At 47.9% G+C, this 20,036-nt stretch overlaps 1 protein-coding gene across 2 annotated transcripts in view; it reads left to right on the top strand.

The window, feature by feature from the left end:
* Positions 1-20,036, top strand: part of Grik4 (glutamate ionotropic receptor kainate type subunit 4) — a 317,685-nt gene that overhangs the window by 222,867 nt on the left and 74,782 nt on the right. For both annotated transcript variants that reach the window (XM_059267676.1, XM_059267677.1), the window contains one exon: positions 17,447-17,554. In XM_059267676.1, the coding sequence (XP_059123659.1) occupies positions 17,447-17,554 (108 nt within the window). The remainder of the gene's footprint in view (positions 1-17,446; positions 17,555-20,036) is intronic.

Genomic DNA, 20,036 nt, shown 5'->3' with positions numbered 1-20,036 from the left:
TTATTTTTCAAATGTCCCATTCCTTCTGAATTCTGGGCTTCGGGGCCATTTAGTTACTTTACTTGCTGTATTCCTTAGCAATGCACTCCGCTTTTTGTGTGTACACTTTTCATAGAAACTAGACCCGAGCCAGCCTTCCCTGGGACAGCTGATCCATTTGACTGTTTCTATAGAAATGGAGAAACCGACAGGGTTGGCCTGGAGAGTGCCAAGAAAGTAGTATTGTGGGCTGATAGCCTTATTTTCCCAAACAGACACACAAGCTCAGAATTCAAAGGGCTTATTTCAGGAATGATTTCAACACTTTTCTAACCAGAGGCAGGAGGGTGGATGAGATAGCTTATCCAAGGCACTCTTGCAAGCAGGCTAACTAGGGGTCTTTAGAAGGAAACCCAGAGCCAAGCTCCTGAAGATCCTGCAGGTCACCACTCAATGCCACAAAGGTCAGGCTTCCTCCATTCCTCTCTCTAGCTGCCATCTTTGCTGAGAGCAGCCCCTGCAGAGGTGGGTCTGCCCCCTTTCCTGGGAAGTCTGGGGTCCCCCAGTGCTGGCAGTTGAGCCAGCTCTGCAGCACCCCTGGGGGTGCAGAAGCAACAGAATTTCTTATGACAGCCATCAGCAGCAGAGGCGACTAGGAAGTGGTTTCTGTTCCTCTGAGAGGACCTGATGGGGTTCACAACCTCCCCCCACCTCCTGACCCCATCTCCCACTTCAAAAGCAATCAAATGTAGAGCAACAGAAAACCCTACTACGCCTCGCCTGTCAGTGAGTGTGCACACACACTGCCCGTGAGTGGCAGCTGAGGAACAATACAGAGGGTGTTCTGGTCTCAGAGAGAGGTCCTGCTCAGGTCTACACCTTTGTCCCCAGCCCCTCCTACTCTGAGCAGCCTCTGGGACAGCTCCAGTCCTTTCTGTCCTTAAGTGAACAGCCATCGCTCAGAGGGCTTGCCAGTGGAAGAAGCAGCTCTGAGAATCCCGTGATTGTCACTGTCTAATACATTTTCAATTTGAGGAAGGAGTTTACCATAAATATGCAGATCCTTTGAAGCTGTCTTTGCTGAGACCTGGCTCAGGGCGCTGGAGCTGGGTTTGATTGCTGGAAATCAGCAGCCCCGAGTGCCAGCTCCCCAGCACGGGGGGATAGACCTGGGAGAGCAGGCCAGCTGGGGAGCTGGCAGGGGCTGCCATCCCCCAGAGCCAGCCCTGCCTTTGATAAGGAAACTCAGGCTGCAGCTCCTCATAGAGGGAGGTGGCTTGGGGATGCTTTGAAGGTGACTGAGAAGTCACATATGTCTTCTTTTTAATTAAGGAACGAGGAGAGGGAGAATTGGCATGGAGTTGGAAGCAGTCGACACCATCTCTTAGAACGGCATCAGTTCTTAGAGCTGCAGGTCACTTAGGCCAGCTCTCCAGAAAGCCAGTGATGTATGAGCGTTTCACTGGGCTTGGAAGCCCTTAGTGACCCCATTTGCATGTAGAGTGATGGGTGTGGTCCTTCCAGTGAGTCATCTGTCCTGTCCTCTCCTACTTTGCCTTCTGCCCCTGTAGTGATGGGTGATGGGGGCCTTGGACGTATAGGCTGCCTCAGAATCCCACCTGTGCCTACGTCATTTCTGACGCGGTCACTCCGACTCCTGTCTCCGACACTGAACTCAGAAGGCTAGCCCTGCCACTTCTGCTGTCAGTATTCTCTGCTATGGCGTCTCCTCACCACCATCCTTCCGGGACTAGGGACTTGTGGGCCTGACCCAGTCAGCCTAGCAGAGAGTGGGTATGGCAGTAGATGAGACGCAGTAGTCATGGAGCCTGGAGAGGTGGCTGTCTGTATTGGGGCCATACAAGTGTGCCTTCCGGGTCTCGGGGAGCTCAGAGTCAACATCAGGGCCCCAGGAACTGGGGGTAGAGTCCTGTGGGCCTTCTAAATCCACTTGTTTTCTTGTTCCTCCAAGAGAGATTCCATGTGCCAAACCTCTTATAGGCAACGGCAGTTACATTTTTTATTTGAAAGGTCCCTGGAACCACTGATTTGTCTCTTTTACCCTTTCCATTTTCCTGCACTCAGTACAGGTCCCTGTACTCCTGAAAAGGCTCTATAATGCCTTCTCCCAGGAGAGATGCTCCGGCTGGTCTCCCAGCAGCCCCAAGGAGACAAGATCAAGGAGCAGACGAGCTGGCTTTGAGGGCTATATCCTAAAGTGCTTGTTATCTTTCCCAGCCTCTCTGGTCCCCCGAACATCTGATTCTTTCCCCCAAAGCACAGGGACTCCTGTTTATCGGCTCTGCTGAAAAATTCAGCGGCTGCAGAGGCTTATTCACACATCAGCCGGCAAACAAATTAAGAGGTACTTACATTTTTGAACAGGGGGCTGGTTTTGGGCAGAGGAGCGGGATGTTAAAGTGCTGCATTTGAAATCTATTTCTTGTCATGTGCCCGATCACGCTTTTTGTCTGAGATCAGCTGGGGGAAGTCTGCCAGCTCCTGGCGACACTTCCCGAACCCCTTCAGCCAGCTCATGTGGGGGGGAGCAAGAAGAGGGGGAGCTGCTAATTCAGTGCTATGAAACAGCCTGCGGCAGCCAGCTCCTCAAAATGGAAAGCAAGCCAGGGCTAGAGGCTTGGGTACAGGCGGGCAGGCCAGGAGAAAGAAGCAAGGTGGATTGTGGAGGGTTGGGGAGTTTAGCCAATGGTGCAGGTGCTGTGGTCTAGCAGAGAGTCAGGGCTGAGTCCCGCACTCCTGGTTCCTAACCTTGCTTCCCGTTTTCCTCAGTAAAATCAGGATCGTCATGATTTCTGCTTCTTGGGTATCATAAAATTATTGAGAACAAGATGAACGGCTGTTTATAGCTGTACTTTGAGAGTTCTACTACACTGTGTGATTTTTAATTCTGTTGTCTCACGTGGCAGTGTCTAACTATATATCTCTCTATGTCATATTCCCTCTAATCTCCTGGAAATTCTGGCCTGGTTCAGGGCAGAGAGAAGGACACAACCATGGGAGGGGAGGGCTCCACATGTGGGCTTGTTTCTGCTGGAGCCACACAACCCTAGGAGAAAGCGCATGAGTACCGGCCCATGCTAGGCAGGCAGCCAGCTGCTTCCTACCCACTTCTCTTCTGTTTCTATATCGGCCTTTGGCCCACTCTCTGACCTTCAGCCCTATTTCGTGGTGGCTATGGATGGGTGTAAAGGTGAGAGAACCTGAGTTATGGCTACTTCTGAGAGAAGCCATAATATACTGAAGGCCCACCCAACATGGCACACTGGTAAGTTAAGAGCAGCAGACATTCCCAAGCTAAAATCCCCCCCCCCTTTTTCCAAGAGTGCAGCAAGGCTCAGGTATATGCTCTTTCCTACCCACAAGCCTGTACCCAGCTAGGGACAGGCTGGTCCCAGCCCCAGGCTGAAAGCCACAGTGCTGTCCTGATTTCAGCATCAAGATGGAGGGTGAGCAGCTTCCTCCAGTCTGGATGCTTTATTGAAAGCATTCATCCAGTGAGCACCTGGGACTCAGAGCTCAGAGTCGAGGTACCAGCACAGCTGCCTTCCCAAGACACTCCTTACCTGGTGAGTTGAACAAATGAAGCTGCCATGGCCTGCCTGGCATGTTCTTGGGCCATAATTTTCTTAGATAAAACATCTTGAGCATGCTTGAGCTCCCCAACTGAATCCTCACCAGTTCGTGTTGAAATGCCTCCAGTCTTCTGGGAGGCAGAGAGAGGAGAGCAAGGGAGTATTCCTATTTGCTAACTCTGCCTTGTCCTGGTCATGTATCAGTGTGAGAAAGGCCAATGGGTCATCCCCAAAGTACTTGGAAGATAGCCTGGAAGGTTTTCAATTATGTTAGAGAGGGAAGCCAGGCACAGTGGCCTAGGCTTACAATTGTATCACATGGGAAGTAAGGCTGGAGGACCACGTCCTTGAAGCTAGCCTGAGCTACAAAGCAAGTTCAAGGCTAGCCTGGGCTACAGGGCAAGACTTTGTCTCAGCAAAACAGAAAACGGTGTCTGGGGATATAGTTTAGTGGATAGAGTGTTTGCCTAACATGCATAAAAGCCCTGGGTTTCTTTTTCAGTTCCACATAAATAGGCATAGTGGTACATGCCTGTAATACTAGCACGTGAGAGGTAGAGGTAGGAGGATCAGAAGTTCAAAGTCATCCTTGGTTAGATAGGGAGTTTGGGGTCAGCCTACTCTAGGTGATCCTGTCTTAAAAAGAAAAAGAAAGATTTTTATTTTTTTTTAAATACAGGGAGCTGGAATATAGGCAAAAGAATCTTTTAAGCTTGTTTAGTCCTTCTGTCCAAATAGATAGGAGACCCAAGCACCCGTCTGATCCTTCTATGTGAAGTTTTACTACTGAAGCCCCGAAAGATGAGGAGTCCATTAAACCTGTGAGAACATCATTGGGGTGCCATCTGTAATCAGAGGTGGCCTGAGTCACCACATTCTCCTTGAACAGCCCCCATGTTTGGGGGTTTGGGGCAGTAAGGATGGTGATCAAATCCTGTGTCACATCCTAGAGGCTGGAAATCACCACTGGAAATCTGAGCACAGCTTGCTAAAAGCCAAATAGCCCAGCACAGACAAGTCTAATTGATTCTCATTATTTGTAAGATCTGTATTTGCAAGTTTGATTGCTTGATGAAATCTTTTTGCAAACCCCAAATCAATACTCACAACAATTTTGCAGACAAGTGGAGAGGCAAAAATTTGACTCACTCTGTGTGCACATTCCCAGCTTATCTTGAACTTGGTGATGTTCTGCTTTGTTTCAGTGCTAAGATTGTCAGTGAGTGTCTTTTTCACGGACTATTGAGTGCCATAGTGTGTGTGTGTGTGTGTGTGTGTGTGTGTGTGTGTGTGTGCGTGCGTGTGTGTGCTCATGTGCGTTTCCCCTAGTAGTTTTTCCTCTTTAAACTAACTCCCACAATGCAATGTGGACATGCTGTCCCGTGTTCATATGCACAAGAAAAACTGTGCCATGCTCTACTCTATGGAGACAACCTATGTTCCATAGCTCCCCACGAGCCTGACCTATGGCGTGACTGTGCATGTTAGTGAATCAGCAATATGAATTAGATGAGGCATTGGTAAGCAGAGACGTGCATAAATTAATAAGGTTAAATACTGATGGGTTGATAGGAATGCTCTGATCAGAAGCCCACAGGAACCTAACCCTGTGTTTGTCCTGGGTGTAGTTGAAGTTTTCCTGTGTCGCAGCCTGTTGGTGGTCAGGACAAATCTCTCTCACCCACCAGTCCCGCAGCCACTCAGACCCAAGTAAACACATAGAGGCTTATATTATTTACAAACTGTATGGCCTTTAGCTCAAGCTTATTATTGACTAGCTCTTACACTTAAATTAACCCATAATTCTTATTTATGTTTAGCCACATGGTTTGGTACCTTTTCTCAGCTCTGCCCTGCCATCTTGCCGCCTCTGTGTCTGGCTGGCGACTCCTGACTCAGCCTTCCTCTTCCCAGAATCCTCCTCTCTGCTTGTCCCACCTATACTATACTTCCTGCCTGGCTACTGGCCAATCAGCATTTTATTTATCAATCAATCAGAGCAACACATTCACAGCATATAGAAAGACATCCCCAGCACCTGGGAGCAAAGGTTTGCTATTCCCTACATTAATGTGTGTGCCAGCTTTATATAGATCAGAGGAACAAAAAAAAAATGGGAATCAGCTGTAAGAGACTCAGCCAGGAGAAAAGACCAGGAATGAGCCCCTGGGAATATCTGAGTATTCCTTCTTGCAGGGCCTTTCTCTACAATCACTGCTCCATAGTCCTGCTCTCTTCTTTCTTTACCATGTCCAAGTCCCCCATAGGCCTTGCCTTCCTCCTGGCTGCCCTGATACAGAGGTAAAACCAATTTTCTACACTCCTGGTGTGGGATGGATGGCATAATAAAAGCCTTGTAGACCAATGGTCTAACTGGCTTCTTGGATTACTGCAAACACATCCTCATGAGGAAGAGTATTACCTAAATGCCTCAGGTCAGAGAACTCACCACCTGCAGGGACAGCACATTCCATCTCAGGAAGGTTCTTTCTGTCACCACTTACGTTCAATGGCCACCTGCTTCACCTTTGTGCCTAAGCAGCTGCTCTTCCGGTGGTCCCCATGGCCTGTCTTAGAACCATCTCTCTCCCAGGTTCAGTTTCAAGGCGCTTGGAAAAACCACACCTTGTAATTCTTTGTAACTCTTTGGAAGAGGCTAGCCTACATTATTCTTTTGAGGTGTGGTCACTGAAGACTAACATGCACTGACTTGCCTAGATGATTTAACCCAACAGAGTTTACTGAGCACCCACAGTAAACTAGGCACCAGCCTGGGAGCTGAAGCTGTGAAAGAAGAACTGATCCACACAGTCACATATTTAGTAAGTGCTGATTCCACATTAGGCATTGGGGCAGGGCTCTTGTCTCTCAAGGAGTGAAATGTCTGGTGGGGAAAATGGACGGGACATAGATGATGGCATACGGTTTGTGTGATTCCAAGTATGATGAGCATTCTTAGGGAAGGAGTGGGGAACCTGTGGTCCAGTCAGGGATGGGCAGCCCTTTCTAAGAGAGTGACAGACATGCAGCTTTAGGGATCCAAGCTCAAAGGAGGGGGTTAGCAGCAAAGCCAGCTCAAGCAGCCAAAACTTCGGCTGCTTAACTTCTCAACAATAGCCTGGTCTCACTTTGTTTAGAAACTCTTTTCTACATACATTAAGTCAGAATCAAAAGCAGGGAAAGGAAGAGATGTGGGCTCTCCAGTAGGAGCGCTTATGGCCAATACTGCTGTGTAAACTAACAATTCAAATATTTGCCAAATGTTGACCTATATACCCACAGCCTGGGAGATTATAATATCCCGGGACAGCATGCTATCGTGCTGGTCCTGCCTGAGCTTGAATCTTCTCAAATCCTAGTTTTCTTAAAACTATTTCTGTGAAATGAGGATGGAAGCAGACTCTCCCTGAAGTGTTGTTGGAGAGATTAAATGAGATAATAAAGTGTTCAGTCTAGAGCTTTGGCATGGAAGGAATGCCCAAAAGTACTAATTGACAAAATTTTCTAATAGTTTAACCTTTAGTTACAGTGAGTAACCAATACTAGGAGTTCATGGGTGTCAACAGTATGCTTACTAAACATCACTTATTGTCCACAGAATGCTAGGTGCTGATGAAAGAGTAGTGGACAGGGAAGCCATGCAAATCCCTGATGGTGTGCATTTGCATATTCTGCACATAATTTGCATGTATGATGCAATTCAGAATGTATGCATACCCACATATGCATAACTCAAACTTATGCAGTGCTCATTACCCCTGCTCATGGACTGCACCCTTCTCCATTCTACAAGAGATCTCACTTTTTAAATGCAGGTGTTGGCCCACTCCATTGATCTCATAACTCGCAAATGGATGGCAGCCACCATTTAATAGGACCGTGTACTAGACAAAGTGAGTGGAAGGTGGAAGTAAGTCCTGGCGGGGTGCATTGTCGTGGATCTTCCTAGCTCTCCCAGCACTGGTTTTTTGGTCTCTTTCTTTCATCGGGCACTGCTGCTGCCTTGGAATATTGGCAGCATTCTGCACTCCAGTGAGAAGCTGGGTGTACTCTGTGGCTGAGCAAATAAAGCCGTTGGTCGACTTCAGCAACTCCATTTGTTCCCCAGGTCACCCTAGCCCTCAGTCTGATGTTTTCTCATGACCCCAAACTGCTCTTGTGTCTTATAAGATGACTTTAAGCTAATGAACATTATTCCCATATACCAGGTGCCCATCATGGAGGCTGATATTACTAGTAGTTTGAGCTGGTATTTTGTGTGTGTGTGTGTGTGTGTGTGTGTGTGTGTGTGTGTGTGTGTGTGTGTGTATGTGTATGTGTGTGTTGGGTGGGGTGTACATACATGTGGGGGGGCAGCCAGAGGTCAATCTCAGGTATTCTTCAGGTACTGTTGTCCTTGGGGTATGAGACAGGGTTTCTCACTGAGACTTCGGGATCAGTTACTGATTAGGCTGCCTAAACAGCAAACCCTAAAGATCTGCATGCCTCTGATTCCCCGGTGCTGCCCTATTACAAGCATGGACCACCACACTGGGATTTTTTTACATGGATTCTGTGGATGAGAACTCATATCCATGGCCCCTTAAGCTGATCTCTGTCAAGTTGCATAGCTGTACCATCAAGGCTGTGGAACTCTAACCCATCTCAGGTCATCCCTGGGATCTCCTATCTCGGTGTCTCACATCTGAGTGCCACTTCTCCATTCCATGGAGAAGCTCCAGGCACTCATAGATGGGCCTATTTTATCATAAGCATCCTTCATAATGAGAATTACAAAGTTAGAACTCAGAATGATTATGGCTCAAAACATTGGGTGACCTTAGAAAGGAAAGAACTAGACTATGAAGAACTTGCATTTGATTGGCCTTGACTTTGTCATACCTGTGATCACCTCTCCCATAAGTGGGCAGGGAGATTAGGCTTATCTTAGGTAGCAAAAACAACTTCCCCAGGCCACATAGTAAATGACCAGTGAGGTAGAACCTCAAACCAAACATCCTGATGTCTGCTCACTTCTGACCTGTCCCACTACAGATACAGTCCTATGCTGTCTACCTCCCCATGGCTTATGGCTCACTAAACACCATCAGCTGCTTACCAGGAACACCACAAGCTATTATACCAGCCAGCTTGCAGTTCCTATCATTAACACCTGGACCAATCAACTTCTAAAGAGAGAAGGGCCATTTGGGCTCACAGTCTTGAAAGGTTCCTCCGTGGTTGATTGGCCATCAATCATTGCTGCGTGGGGCCTGTTTTGGTCCATTATAGCAGAGAATGTAGGGTGAGCAAAGCTATTCATGACAATGGTCACAAAGTGAAAGAGAGTGAGGAGGGAGCTGGACTTTCTATTTGGCTTCATGACTTAAAATCTCTACTACTTTCCAACAGCACTGGCTACAAGGCACGGGCCCTTGGGGTTCTTTCTATAACATATGTCTCGGCTCTGTCATATGTTTTCATAGTTGAGTGTGCCAAGTTCAGAGACTGATGGATGCCATACAGCTGATGGATGGAGAGAAGGAAAGAAAATGTAGACACTCTGATGTCTCTTCAGTTCCCCAGGGCCACACTTCTGAGCAGAAAGCTTGGGCGTGTGCCCACATCATGGATGTGGGTCCTTTCCGTGAACTCCATGCAAGACTGTAGTCAATGAATAAGCGCACATTGATCAGAGAGGCATGGGAGAAGGCCCCGGGCTTCAAGGTTAATATAGCCTATACCTATCCTAAGCCAATTAGAAGAGCTATAAATAGGATCTGAGTTCCAATGTCGCTTTAATCCCCATCAGCTGTGTGATACCCGGCAAGTTGCTTGACATTTCTGAGTCTCAGTTTTGTTGATTTATTCAACAAAAAGTTCATATGATTGTACCTACCCCAAGCATTTTTACTGCTTATAAAGTACTGATGAGCATGCACTTCTCAGGTGGGAATAATGACAGGACTGCTACACAGAAGCAGGAAAATTTATGATAGGAAACCACATGGGCCAGGGCCCAGCAAGCAACGATCAATCCGTATTTGAAGCCTCTGACTTTGGAGTGGGGCTTAGGGCTTCATCAGCCCCCATAGAAGAAGCTGGGTCCCAATGGTGCCGAGTACAAAGAGCAGCTGTCTAAATGTGCATAAACTATTAAGTGTTAGAGTGTTGTGTGCACATCCTCGGATGTGGGCAATGATGTGAGCAAGTCCCTGGGGGTTTAAAAACCTATCCCTTTTTAGTTACTTAAGAAAGAACAAAGTGGCCAAAAGACACCCCTGAGCATCACAGGCAGAAGAGAGCTACAGGGTCCTCAGGGTTCCCAGCAGGAGCAAGGGATGCTAGTCACAGGGCTGATCATTTTGCAAGTCTCTGTCACTCCAGAAAAGGTCCCGAGGGCTCCTATTTGACAACTGAAAAGGAAACCACTGGATGGGAGTCGGGGTGGGGGTGGGGGTGGGGATGGGGACATGGTGAAGTTTATGCGGGCTCTGCCAGCAGGCCAGGCACTGTGCTAAGCCTGTTCCCATGGTTACGGTCTTGCCCCGCTCTCTAGCCAGATAACACAGTGGTTAGGAGCCTGTGCTCTGGTGATTGAGAAAGTGTTTGAATCTCCACTGTGGTGCTTATCCGAGTGTGACTGTGGAGTCTTTAATTACCCAACCTTGCTGGTATTCAGGGCTTTAAAAATCTTTAAAACGAATATAAAATGGTTTTACCCCTTGTAGATTTGTTGAGGATTAAATAAGATAAAGTTTCTGGTGCATTTGTTCAGTTATATTTAATTGAGCATCTATGAGACGTGAGGCATTGAGTCAAACCCTAGGGATATGAGGGCAGGCTAACCAAGCTGCTACCTTTGCTCCCATGAGGCTGATGGCATAGTAAGACAGACAGGCAGTCAGAAGTGTCCCCTGGACAGACGTTGAGAGGGATAATGGAAGAGAAGACACGCTTCCTGGAAGAAGTGGTCGGTCTTCAAGAAGAGGTCTAAAGGAAACAGGTAGAAAGTAGATGAGGGTGAGCAAACATTTTCTGTGACATCTAGATGGTGAATGCTCAGTCTTTGCAGGTGCCTTAGCATTATGCTGCAACTCTGCCCTTGTGAATGAAAGCTCTCACAGACTACAGCTAAGTGAATGGGCCAAGCTGTGTGCCAATAAATCTTTATTTGCAGAAACAGACCATGGGCCAAATTATAAGCCATGGTTTGCCATCCCCTGACCTAGCTAAAAGAGAATTGGAATCAGGAGGTCATGTGGCAGGGGGAATTCTAGACAAGGAATGGCACATGCAAAGACCCTGACAGGGAGTGTCTGGAGGAAATCCTAGGGAGCAGGCAGATGGGGCCTTGTAGGTCTGACAGGTTGCGGTTTGGCTTCTTGTCTCTGTCTTTAAACCAAAATGCGAAAGAACGTAGGGTTTCTAAGCAGAGGCTGCTGTGATTCTAGGTGTCAATTATGGGGACATGGCTGGCAGCTGCCTTGTAAGGACCAGATCAGAGAAGCCCAGAGTGTCTTCCAGTCCTCAAAAGGCTCATCAGGAGTGTGGAGGCTCACAGACTCCTGTGGTCACAGCACTAGGTGACAGCACAATCAAGTCTCTTGACTTCAAGGGACATTCTGTCAGTTCTGAGAAGTGAGGCACTAAGCAAGGCCCTTGGGATGATGACAGAGCAAGGACAGGAAGCTCCAGCAGATGCCAGTGGTCAGGCCCCTGGACAACTACTTCCTGTAGTGACCAGCTTGCTCATGATGACTGAGGGCCACATGGAAGGCCAAATCCCAGTACCTGATGTGCATTCAACTACAGTCATGGCTTCTCAAAGGGCTGTGGAGAGCTCCTAGTCAAGTCACGGAGCCCATCCGAGGTGTTAAGTGTAGTTCAGCTCCTGGAGGACAGGCCTCAGAATCAGCTGTCCTGCCAGAAACGAGAAGCAACAGCTCACTACAAGAAAGAAACATACACTTGGATCGTTTAATAGATCCCTTTACAAATGGTGAAGAAATGAAGCAAGTGGCCAGCACACTGCAGTAATCCTGGGGCAGCTGTAGACGGACAGCATGGTGTCTAACCAGCTTCCTAATGACAATGCCTCACGTCAGGTAAAACCCACTCAGAAGACAACAGAAGAACCGTAGCTCCCTTAGGGAGGAAGTAATACCTTTGAATGCATAATTGAGACCTGCAAAATTCAATACCTAAAGGAACAAGAAAATTATTAATTTATATTGACCTGTATCCCTAGGGGCTTTAAGGGTAAGTAATACTTCCTATGCATGGGTAATTCTACCCCATGTTAGTTATAGTTGCCTACATTTTCATGTTTGACTAAGCATCTCCATCAAAAAATGTTTCTTTCAATAGCCTTGGAATCAGTATTTAGAAAGACTACACATTTTTATTCGTTTATCTATTTTAAATTTGAAATGGCGGTCTCACTACATAGCCCAGGCTAGCCTTGAACTTACTATGTATTCCAGGATAGCCCTTGAGCTCTTAGTGATTCTCCTGCTTCAGCCAACTGAGTACTGGGATTACAGATGTGTGTCACATACCAGGCTAGACATTTGTTTTCACAGCTGTGGTCACTATCAAGCATTATCTGGGTCTTATTTAGCATCCTAATTTTCTACTTATCCATTCTGTGACTTGGATACATTGACTTACCAGGGCTTGAATTTGTTTTCTGATAGAGTGAGCTGAGACTACTATGCACCTGAGTGCCCAGCCTGGCACCTGGTGGCAGAGTTGGCGTCTGTTGCATGGTAAAACCAGCTTGCTCCAGCCCATTGCCATGTCTTCCTGGCTCTGTGCTCTGTATGAAACATGACACTAGCTGAGAATGTTTACACCACAGAAATTGGCAGAGGCTAGGAACTGAGGTCTCTTTTTCCAAGAAAGCTAATCTTGAAACACCGCCTCACTGGCACGGGTGTGCCCTCATCACTGTGAATGTCTGTACCCTAGTCATTCCCTGGGTCCTGATTGTCACGCGGCTGTTCTTTATGTTCTGCAATAATCCAGCCAAGTGCCAGAAGAGTTTGCACTACCGCTACGGCCCAGACTGTTGGTCCTATCCCTTGACTTCTGACTAAGTCTCTCAAGGTGGTGCTGCTGTCTGAAAACTGAAGTTGGTGGCACAGGGCTAATCTGTCTGATAAGCTAAGATCCCAGTGTGGCACTCTTTGGAGAACACAGAAGAGACTCTGCCTCCTGCCCCCAACAAGGACACTCTAATGGGTACTGACTAACACAGTACTGAACTAATCTTAAAATCCCTTTGAGGCAGCAAGTGCTATTTTAATCCCCATCTTACAGATGGCAAAATAGACTCCAAGGGATAAGTAACTTACACGAGGTCATGCCATTCATAAGCATAGAAACCAGGTTAAAAGAGAGTCCCCCAACGCTGGGGCCATGGCCTAGATGGTGCAGATGGTGCTATGCTCAAGGGCCAGAAGGTGGCTGAAGTCCAGCATCAGCTCTGCATGCTCAGCTGTGCAGTCTGGACCACATCAATCCAGGTGATGGGGGGGTCTTCATCCCTGAGTTAAGATAAGATAAAATAAGGGCTAGATGAACGCTTTCTCTCCTACCCTTCTCTGCTACCCCAGGACCTCTAAAATGGTAGAAAAGCAGAGCAAGTGGGACAAACAAGAGGTGTGAGCTGAAGTGAGCTGATCATGTGGTTTGCTCTGGGCATGTGAGAACACCAGCTGTGTCTGCAGAAGGCTTGGGGGGCAGGTGCCAGTGAGGTGGAGCAAGCAGATCTGGCTGCAGCTAAAGTATTTTATCACCTGGACTGATGTGGTCCAGCCTGCACAGCTGAGCATGCAGAGCTGATGCTGGACTTCAGCTACCTTCTGGCCCTTGAGCATAACACCATCTGCACCATCCAGGCCATGGCCCCAGCGTTGGGGGACTCTCTTTTAACCTGGTTTCTATGCTTATGAATGGCATGACCTCGTGTAAGTTACTTATTGTGATGAGAGAGTGACATCTTCTGCCACCTCCGCACATGTGTGGCATGGATGGTGCCCAGTAGGTGGGGCAATTAGCCTGTATCCCAGGGCACCTGGCTCCACTATCTCTCCCCTTCCCACTGTCTTTCTGCAATTAGATTGTTCCAGCTAATAGCTGCCAAGCTACTTTGTTGGAGCTGATCTGTCTATTAATTTCTTGAGGCTAATATGGGAGTGGGTGGGAGCCTCATTTCTCGACTGGATCTCAGGGGCTAATTAGTCTGTTTGCCTGGTCCCCAGAGGTGAAGACTTGGAGGGTGCATTGCTGAGGCTGTCAGATATGGCTATGGAAAAATCCTTTCTATCCATGGCTTTTGTGGGAGCCTAGCTTATTGCTTGAGTGAGTCTGAGGAGCTGGGGCTGCTTTGAGTAGGTGGCCTTGCTGGTGTGAAGTGTAAGCCCAGGGGGACAGTAGAATGCTAAGAAATTTAGTCTTGTCCCAAACATTCAAATGCTGGTATCCAGCACACTTGGTTTTATGTTCCTCCTGCTCAAGTAGAGTTCATCCTGGCCTAGAGGATCACCGGGAGTGAATTCTACACATTTTGAAGACAAGAAAACAGCTTCTGGGAGGTGAGATTCCTACTGGATTTATGGAGTGTCAGGACCAGAGAGAAGAAAGTTATGCTCCCAAAGTTCATACTGTGTTGCTGAGGGCTCTTGAGTCCACTTCCTGGATAGTCTGGTTTGCTCAGATTAAAACAACAAAAACATAGTAATGTCCTCACTCTAAAAGGCATCAACAAAGTTGGGAAAGATCAAAGATTTAGGGTCTGGCTCTAGATTCGAACCTGTGCCGCAGCTACCAGCTGTGGCCCTAGGAGATGAGCCATTAAACCCATCTGAGCATGTTTCTTCATTAATAAATAGAAACACCATGATGCCTCCAAAGTATGATGGGAGAATTCCAAGTGATAGAAGAGTGTCTGAGACACAACAGGTGTCCTGTAATTATTACCCACCCCCCTCCGTTTGGAAATCTCACAGCATAACTTCCAACCTTCAGCCTTGTCCCTGTAGAGAGAAGAGGGAGGGGGAACACCAGGCAATGATGTCACCGGCAGGTCCCTTTGAGAGGCAATAGGAGTTCTAGAAGCCATGGGGGAGCTCATCAGTGTTCTGCCTGTGCTTGGCCAGCAAGAGCAAAGTGCTGATAGGAGATAGTGGCTTTCTCTGCTTCCATGGCCAGGAGCAAGGCGCTGAGGTCTGAGCATACAAAAGGTTATTTGGGGGAGACACACCAGGAGGTGAAAATGTACCCAAAGTGTTCAGGAAGCAGAGCTCTGCAGGCTTCGGGGGGAGATTCATCTAGGGTTTAGAAGCGCAGGGTTTAGAAGCACAGGGTTTAGAAGCGCAGGGTTTAGGAGTCAGACCTCTCAGCTGGCGGCTGTGGGTTCTCAGACAAGCTGGGTAGGATCTCTTATTGTATATAAAACAAAGCACAGTGTACACAGAACTGTTGTGCTATTTCAGAGGTGGATAAAGCTGTTTCTCCTTTCTGTTGGTATCCTTCCAGAGGTATGGAGGGGAGCTTTTGCTTATCTATTCTTTGCCACCAGTAAGGCTCACCTGTCATGACCCATGGGTTTATGCATGGTCCTGGAGGCCCAGCAGAGATCCCAGCTGGTGGTCTAAGGAGGTCCTGGTTGGACCTGCCCTCTGCATGCTCCATCATCTCCAAAGCATAGAGGCAAGTTGCTGGCATCTCTTCATTGTGACTCTGAGCCCTTTTGTTCCATGGGGTAAGGATGAGGCCAAGGGAGAGCTAAGTCTTCCTTGTTGTTGGGGCATCCGAAAACCTAGCTTCAGGGACAGAGCAACAGGACCACTACAGGGCTCCTGGGAGTTTTCCCGGGAAGCTGCTGCTGGTGCCTAGGAGAGGTGGCTACATGCATCTCTGGGTATGCAGGCAAACATCCACTGTCTTTCATGGGTGCCAAGCCAGTTACTCGGCAACAGAAGTGACTTGTCTGGGGTCTAGCCAGCAAAATTATATCAGGATCAAACATATGCGTATTGTATATGTATGCATTATTTATAGATGTTATGTAATATAAGGTCTGTTATAAACAGTGTTCCATTGGACCCCCTAGAGATTATCAGGATGATGGAATAGTCCACAGTAATATGTTGTGTACTCAAAAATTGGTTAAGAGACCATGATGGTTCATGCCAGCACTTGCAATGTCAAGGCAGGGAGGTTACCACAAGTTTGAAGCCAGCCAAACTTGATTAAGAGGATATATCTTATTTGTGCATATATGTATGTAGTGTTTGCATGTGTATATTTGTGTGTGTGTGTATGTGTGTGTGTGTGTGTGTGTGTGTTCACCGGTATGTGTGGGTATGTGCACACATGGAGGCCAGGTGTCCGTCCCCTCAGGGTGGTAGCTCTCTTCACCTTAGTTTTTGATACAGGGATTCTCACTGAACCTGGAACTTTCCAATTTGTCTTGACTGACGGGCCAGCAAGTCTCTGAGATTCTCCAACCTCAGCCTTCCTAGGGCTATGGTAAAAGGTGCACACCACTGTGCCTGGCTTTCTATACTTTAACATGGATGCTGGGGATGCAGACTCAGAGCCTCATGCATGCCCAGCAAATACTTTAGCAATAGGGCCATTTCTCCAGCCCTCTGTGCAAATATTTTATTTAAAACATAATAAGATAAAAATAAAACGAAGGCAATTTAAAAACACAGTAGAGAAGTAGAAGGGAAAAATAACATTTATGGGGCGCCAGGTTAAATCCATCCTTACCACCATGACCACCAGAAGTTTCTGCCATGATTTCCACTGGACACAGAAGGAAGCATGCTTAGGGGGCTCAGAAACAGCACTGAGATTGCACAGTGAGTTTGATACTCCTGGTTAGAGTGGGGTCCGTAGTGTCAAACTGGTTCTACAAGATGAGTGGGTTATGGAAGGGAGAGGAACATTCCCATTCCCATTTCTAGCTGGAAAAGCCAAGGGCGCGGATGGAGCCTCACAGCAAGGTAGTGGATTAAGGAGATTGGGACTTGACTCTTTCCCCTTCTGACTTGTTCACTCGGCCATATGTTTAGTCATTCAGTAAGCATGTAGATTTCTGCTCCTTTAGAAATATGACTTCATTTGGGCTTTCCGGTGCCAAGGATTGAAACCAGGGCATCTTTTATGCCAAGGCAATAACTCTACCACTGAGCTACATTCTGAGCTTTCGGCCATCATTCATTAGAGGCCCAGTGCTTTCCAGTTCCTTCTTATCTTGTATCTATCCTCCCAATTACATTTTTGTTTGTTTGTTTGTTAAGATAGGGTCTCACTATGTAGCCCCGGCTGTCCTCGGACTCACCAGGTAGCCCAGGTTAACTTCAAACTTACAGCAATCCTTCTGCCTTGCCCTTGCAAGTGCAGACATGAGCCACCATGCTCTCTTAGCTGATTTTTAAGTGAACAAGTATACACGCCGCCATTCTTATTCTTCCCTAGATAACTGGGTTTACGGAAGGCAGGCCAAAGCCAAAGAGCCTCGTGTCTCTGCCCCACTTGAAAATAACATAATTCCCCGTTTCCCTTCCCCTTCCACTGACAGAGCTTCTCTGTGCCATGCTACAGTCCTAATGCATTTCTCCATCCCCTCTCACCTCTTCCAAGTTTTTGATTCTTCCTTTCCTCACTCTGACATCCTCCTTCCCTCAAGACCCTCAAGTCTGTATCATGTGCTCCAGTTCTGGTCTAGCCTATCGCTCCTCCACACCCTCCCATCCTTCCCTCCTGGGATTAACCCACAGCAGAGCCCTGTCCTCTGCTGCTCTCAAGTCCGGCCACCTGCAGCCCACTCTGTCCCTTTCCCAAGTCTTCCCATCCTCTCCCCTTGGTCTCCTCAGATCGGCCAGTGGCACGTGGCAGAGGGCCTCAGCATGGACAGCCACCTCTACGCCTCCAACATCTCCGACAGTCTTTTCAACACCACCCTGGTCGTCACCACCATCCTGGTAAGCGGGGTTTCTCAGGCCTCCAGCTGCAGCTCCCGAGGGTGCCTCCTCCCCAGGCTCTTGCTCTCGGGCTTCCCAGGGAACAGAAGATGGGAATGCTAATCACAGCACAGAGGCCAATTTATGTCGGTGTAATTGCACTTCAGTTGCGTTTCGTATGGAAATGATATCTGATGATCTGCTGAGCAGCTGGGGCGGGGGGAGAGCGTCCACAGTGTGTGGATGCCTCTTGGGGGGGATCTGGGTGGCTAGGAAAGCTGTGTAGAAACCCTAGAGATGGGACCTTCTGACACAGGCGGAACTAGCTGGATCCAGTCTGAGATGATGCCCCCTTTCCCAGCTTTGCTTGCTATCTGCTGGGTACAGAATCAGCCCCTCCCCTGTTACACCCTCCAGTGGACATCTTAATGTCTGTGGGTTGCTATGGCCTTTTCCTTCACTTCCAGATGGTGACAAGAGAGTTCTCAATGAACCCCTGAGTCAAGAGACCATCTGCTTCTCTACTTGATTCATTTCTATTCAGTAATTACAAGTCTACCTCCCAACCCTGCCCCCTGACGTGTGTCTGGCACTGTGCTCACTCATAAAAACCAAAGATGAGTACAGATTGGTCTGTATCTTCAAAGAAGTTATCAGTGAGCAGACAGGCTAAGTCGACTACCCATGGCCAAGGTGTTGCCATCACCCCTAGCCTTGAAGACCTCATGTTTCGAAAGATCTGTCAATTAAGCCAACTAAATGTTAAGCAATAATTACTTTGTTCCTCCTCACTCTAATTTTAACTAATCAAAGGGTATTTCCCCACCCCACACCACATCTCACCAGGGAGAGAGAGCTAGCATAGTCACACTGATATTCTTTCAGCCCAGAGCAGAGGCGATTTATAGGCTAGCTGCACAGTCTAGCCTCTACTAGACAGACGTACAAGGTCTGCAAACATGCCTATTTCTCTTGGGCTTTTTGGATAAAATTAAAGAGCCTCCATTATGGCCTTCAGGAACCTCAGAGGCCTAGGAAGCCTGGGTTGGGATTGCTGATCTATTATAAACAGAGTGGGCTAAAAGCTAAGAGAGAGGTGGGGAGTTAGAGCCCTGAGGTGTGGAGGAAAGAGCCAGGGGGAGAGCAGCAAAGCCTGAAACAGCAACATTTGTGATGAACTCTGAAAGACAGGAAACAGTTACAGAGGACGGGAAGAGAGAAGGAAGGCCAGCACCGTTAATGCTTAGGAAATGCTGGAAAGCACGGGCTTCCCTGAAAATGGGCAGTGGTTGGGAAAGCGAGAGCATAATCCAGAATCATGCACCCACAGTGCTTAGGATCTTGTATCCTAGGCTACTCATTCTTCTCTTCATTTGGAGATGGGCCACTGAATGTTTTCGTTTATTCATCCAAGAAGTATTTATTGGGCACTTCTATATGCTTGGCACTCTTCAAGGTACTCAGGAAACATCAATGAAACCAAACACAAAAATCCCTGTCAGGAGCTCCCATTTCAGTATGGAATGTGAGGCAATAATACAACATCAACAAAGACTGAGTCTCCCTTGTTTGAAGTGCTTCAGACCCAAAATATTTCAATTTCATGTGATTTTCAGGTTTGGGAATATTTTCATAGACATTGCTAGTCGAACATCCCTAATGAGAAATTCTAGACCCTGAAACACCTGGTAGCGTCCTGACAGCATTCACAATGTTTCCGATTCTAAAGTAGCTCAGGTGTGGCATTTGAGTTAGGGCTGCTTAACCTCTGGTCAAACCCTGTGTGGGTTAGAAGGGAGGCTGGGAGCAATGGGGCGGGGTCAGTTCCCAGATGGTCAGGCGTGGCTCCTTAAGGAGGTGGAGTCTGAGACAAAGGGGAGGGACTACCCACTGTTGCCTGGAAACAGCAGGAGTGAAGGGAGGCAAAGCAGATCCAGGCTCCTAGCTCCTACTCTGCTCACCTGGGCCCCTTAGAATGCCAGGAAGATGAGAGGGAGGTGCTGTTCCCTATCCAGCTGAGAACTGGGGACGACCTGACTAAGCTGTGTTAGTGGAGGGATACAGCGCAGGGTGTGACGGTGGCGGGGCCCTCCTTCCAGATGTCTTTTCTACTCTTCAGTCTCTCCCCTCCCATTAGCCTCATCTCCCATGCCCTGGTCCAGAGTTCTGTCTCCTCAAATGCCTCTTTGTCCCTTGTCGCCCAGGGAGTCCTCCCAGGCTCCCTTCCCTCTCACTATGCTTGTCTCCCGACTGCACTCAGAATAGTCCTGTCCTAGCCTTCCTGACATCCCTTGGTCCCTTGGTTTGGGCTCTAGACCCTTCACACACAGGAATAACCAACTACCTCTCCATGCAGCCTTGGGGCCCAGGATTCCTCACTGCTCCCCATGATGGTATGCTCTTCCCTCCCCTCTGGATGCCTTTCCTCAGCTCAAAGGTCATCTTCTCTCTGGAGTCTCCTCTTGGTTGACGCCTGACTTTTCTGTCCCTGGCTCTTTCCATA

Source organism: Peromyscus eremicus, chromosome 7 (genome assembly GCF_949786415.1).
Source record: "Peromyscus eremicus chromosome 7, PerEre_H2_v1, whole genome shotgun sequence".
NCBI lineage: Eukaryota > Metazoa > Chordata > Mammalia > Rodentia > Cricetidae > Peromyscus > Peromyscus eremicus.
Note: the sequence above shows the minus strand (reverse complement) of the source record. Positions and strands in the feature narration are given on the sequence as shown.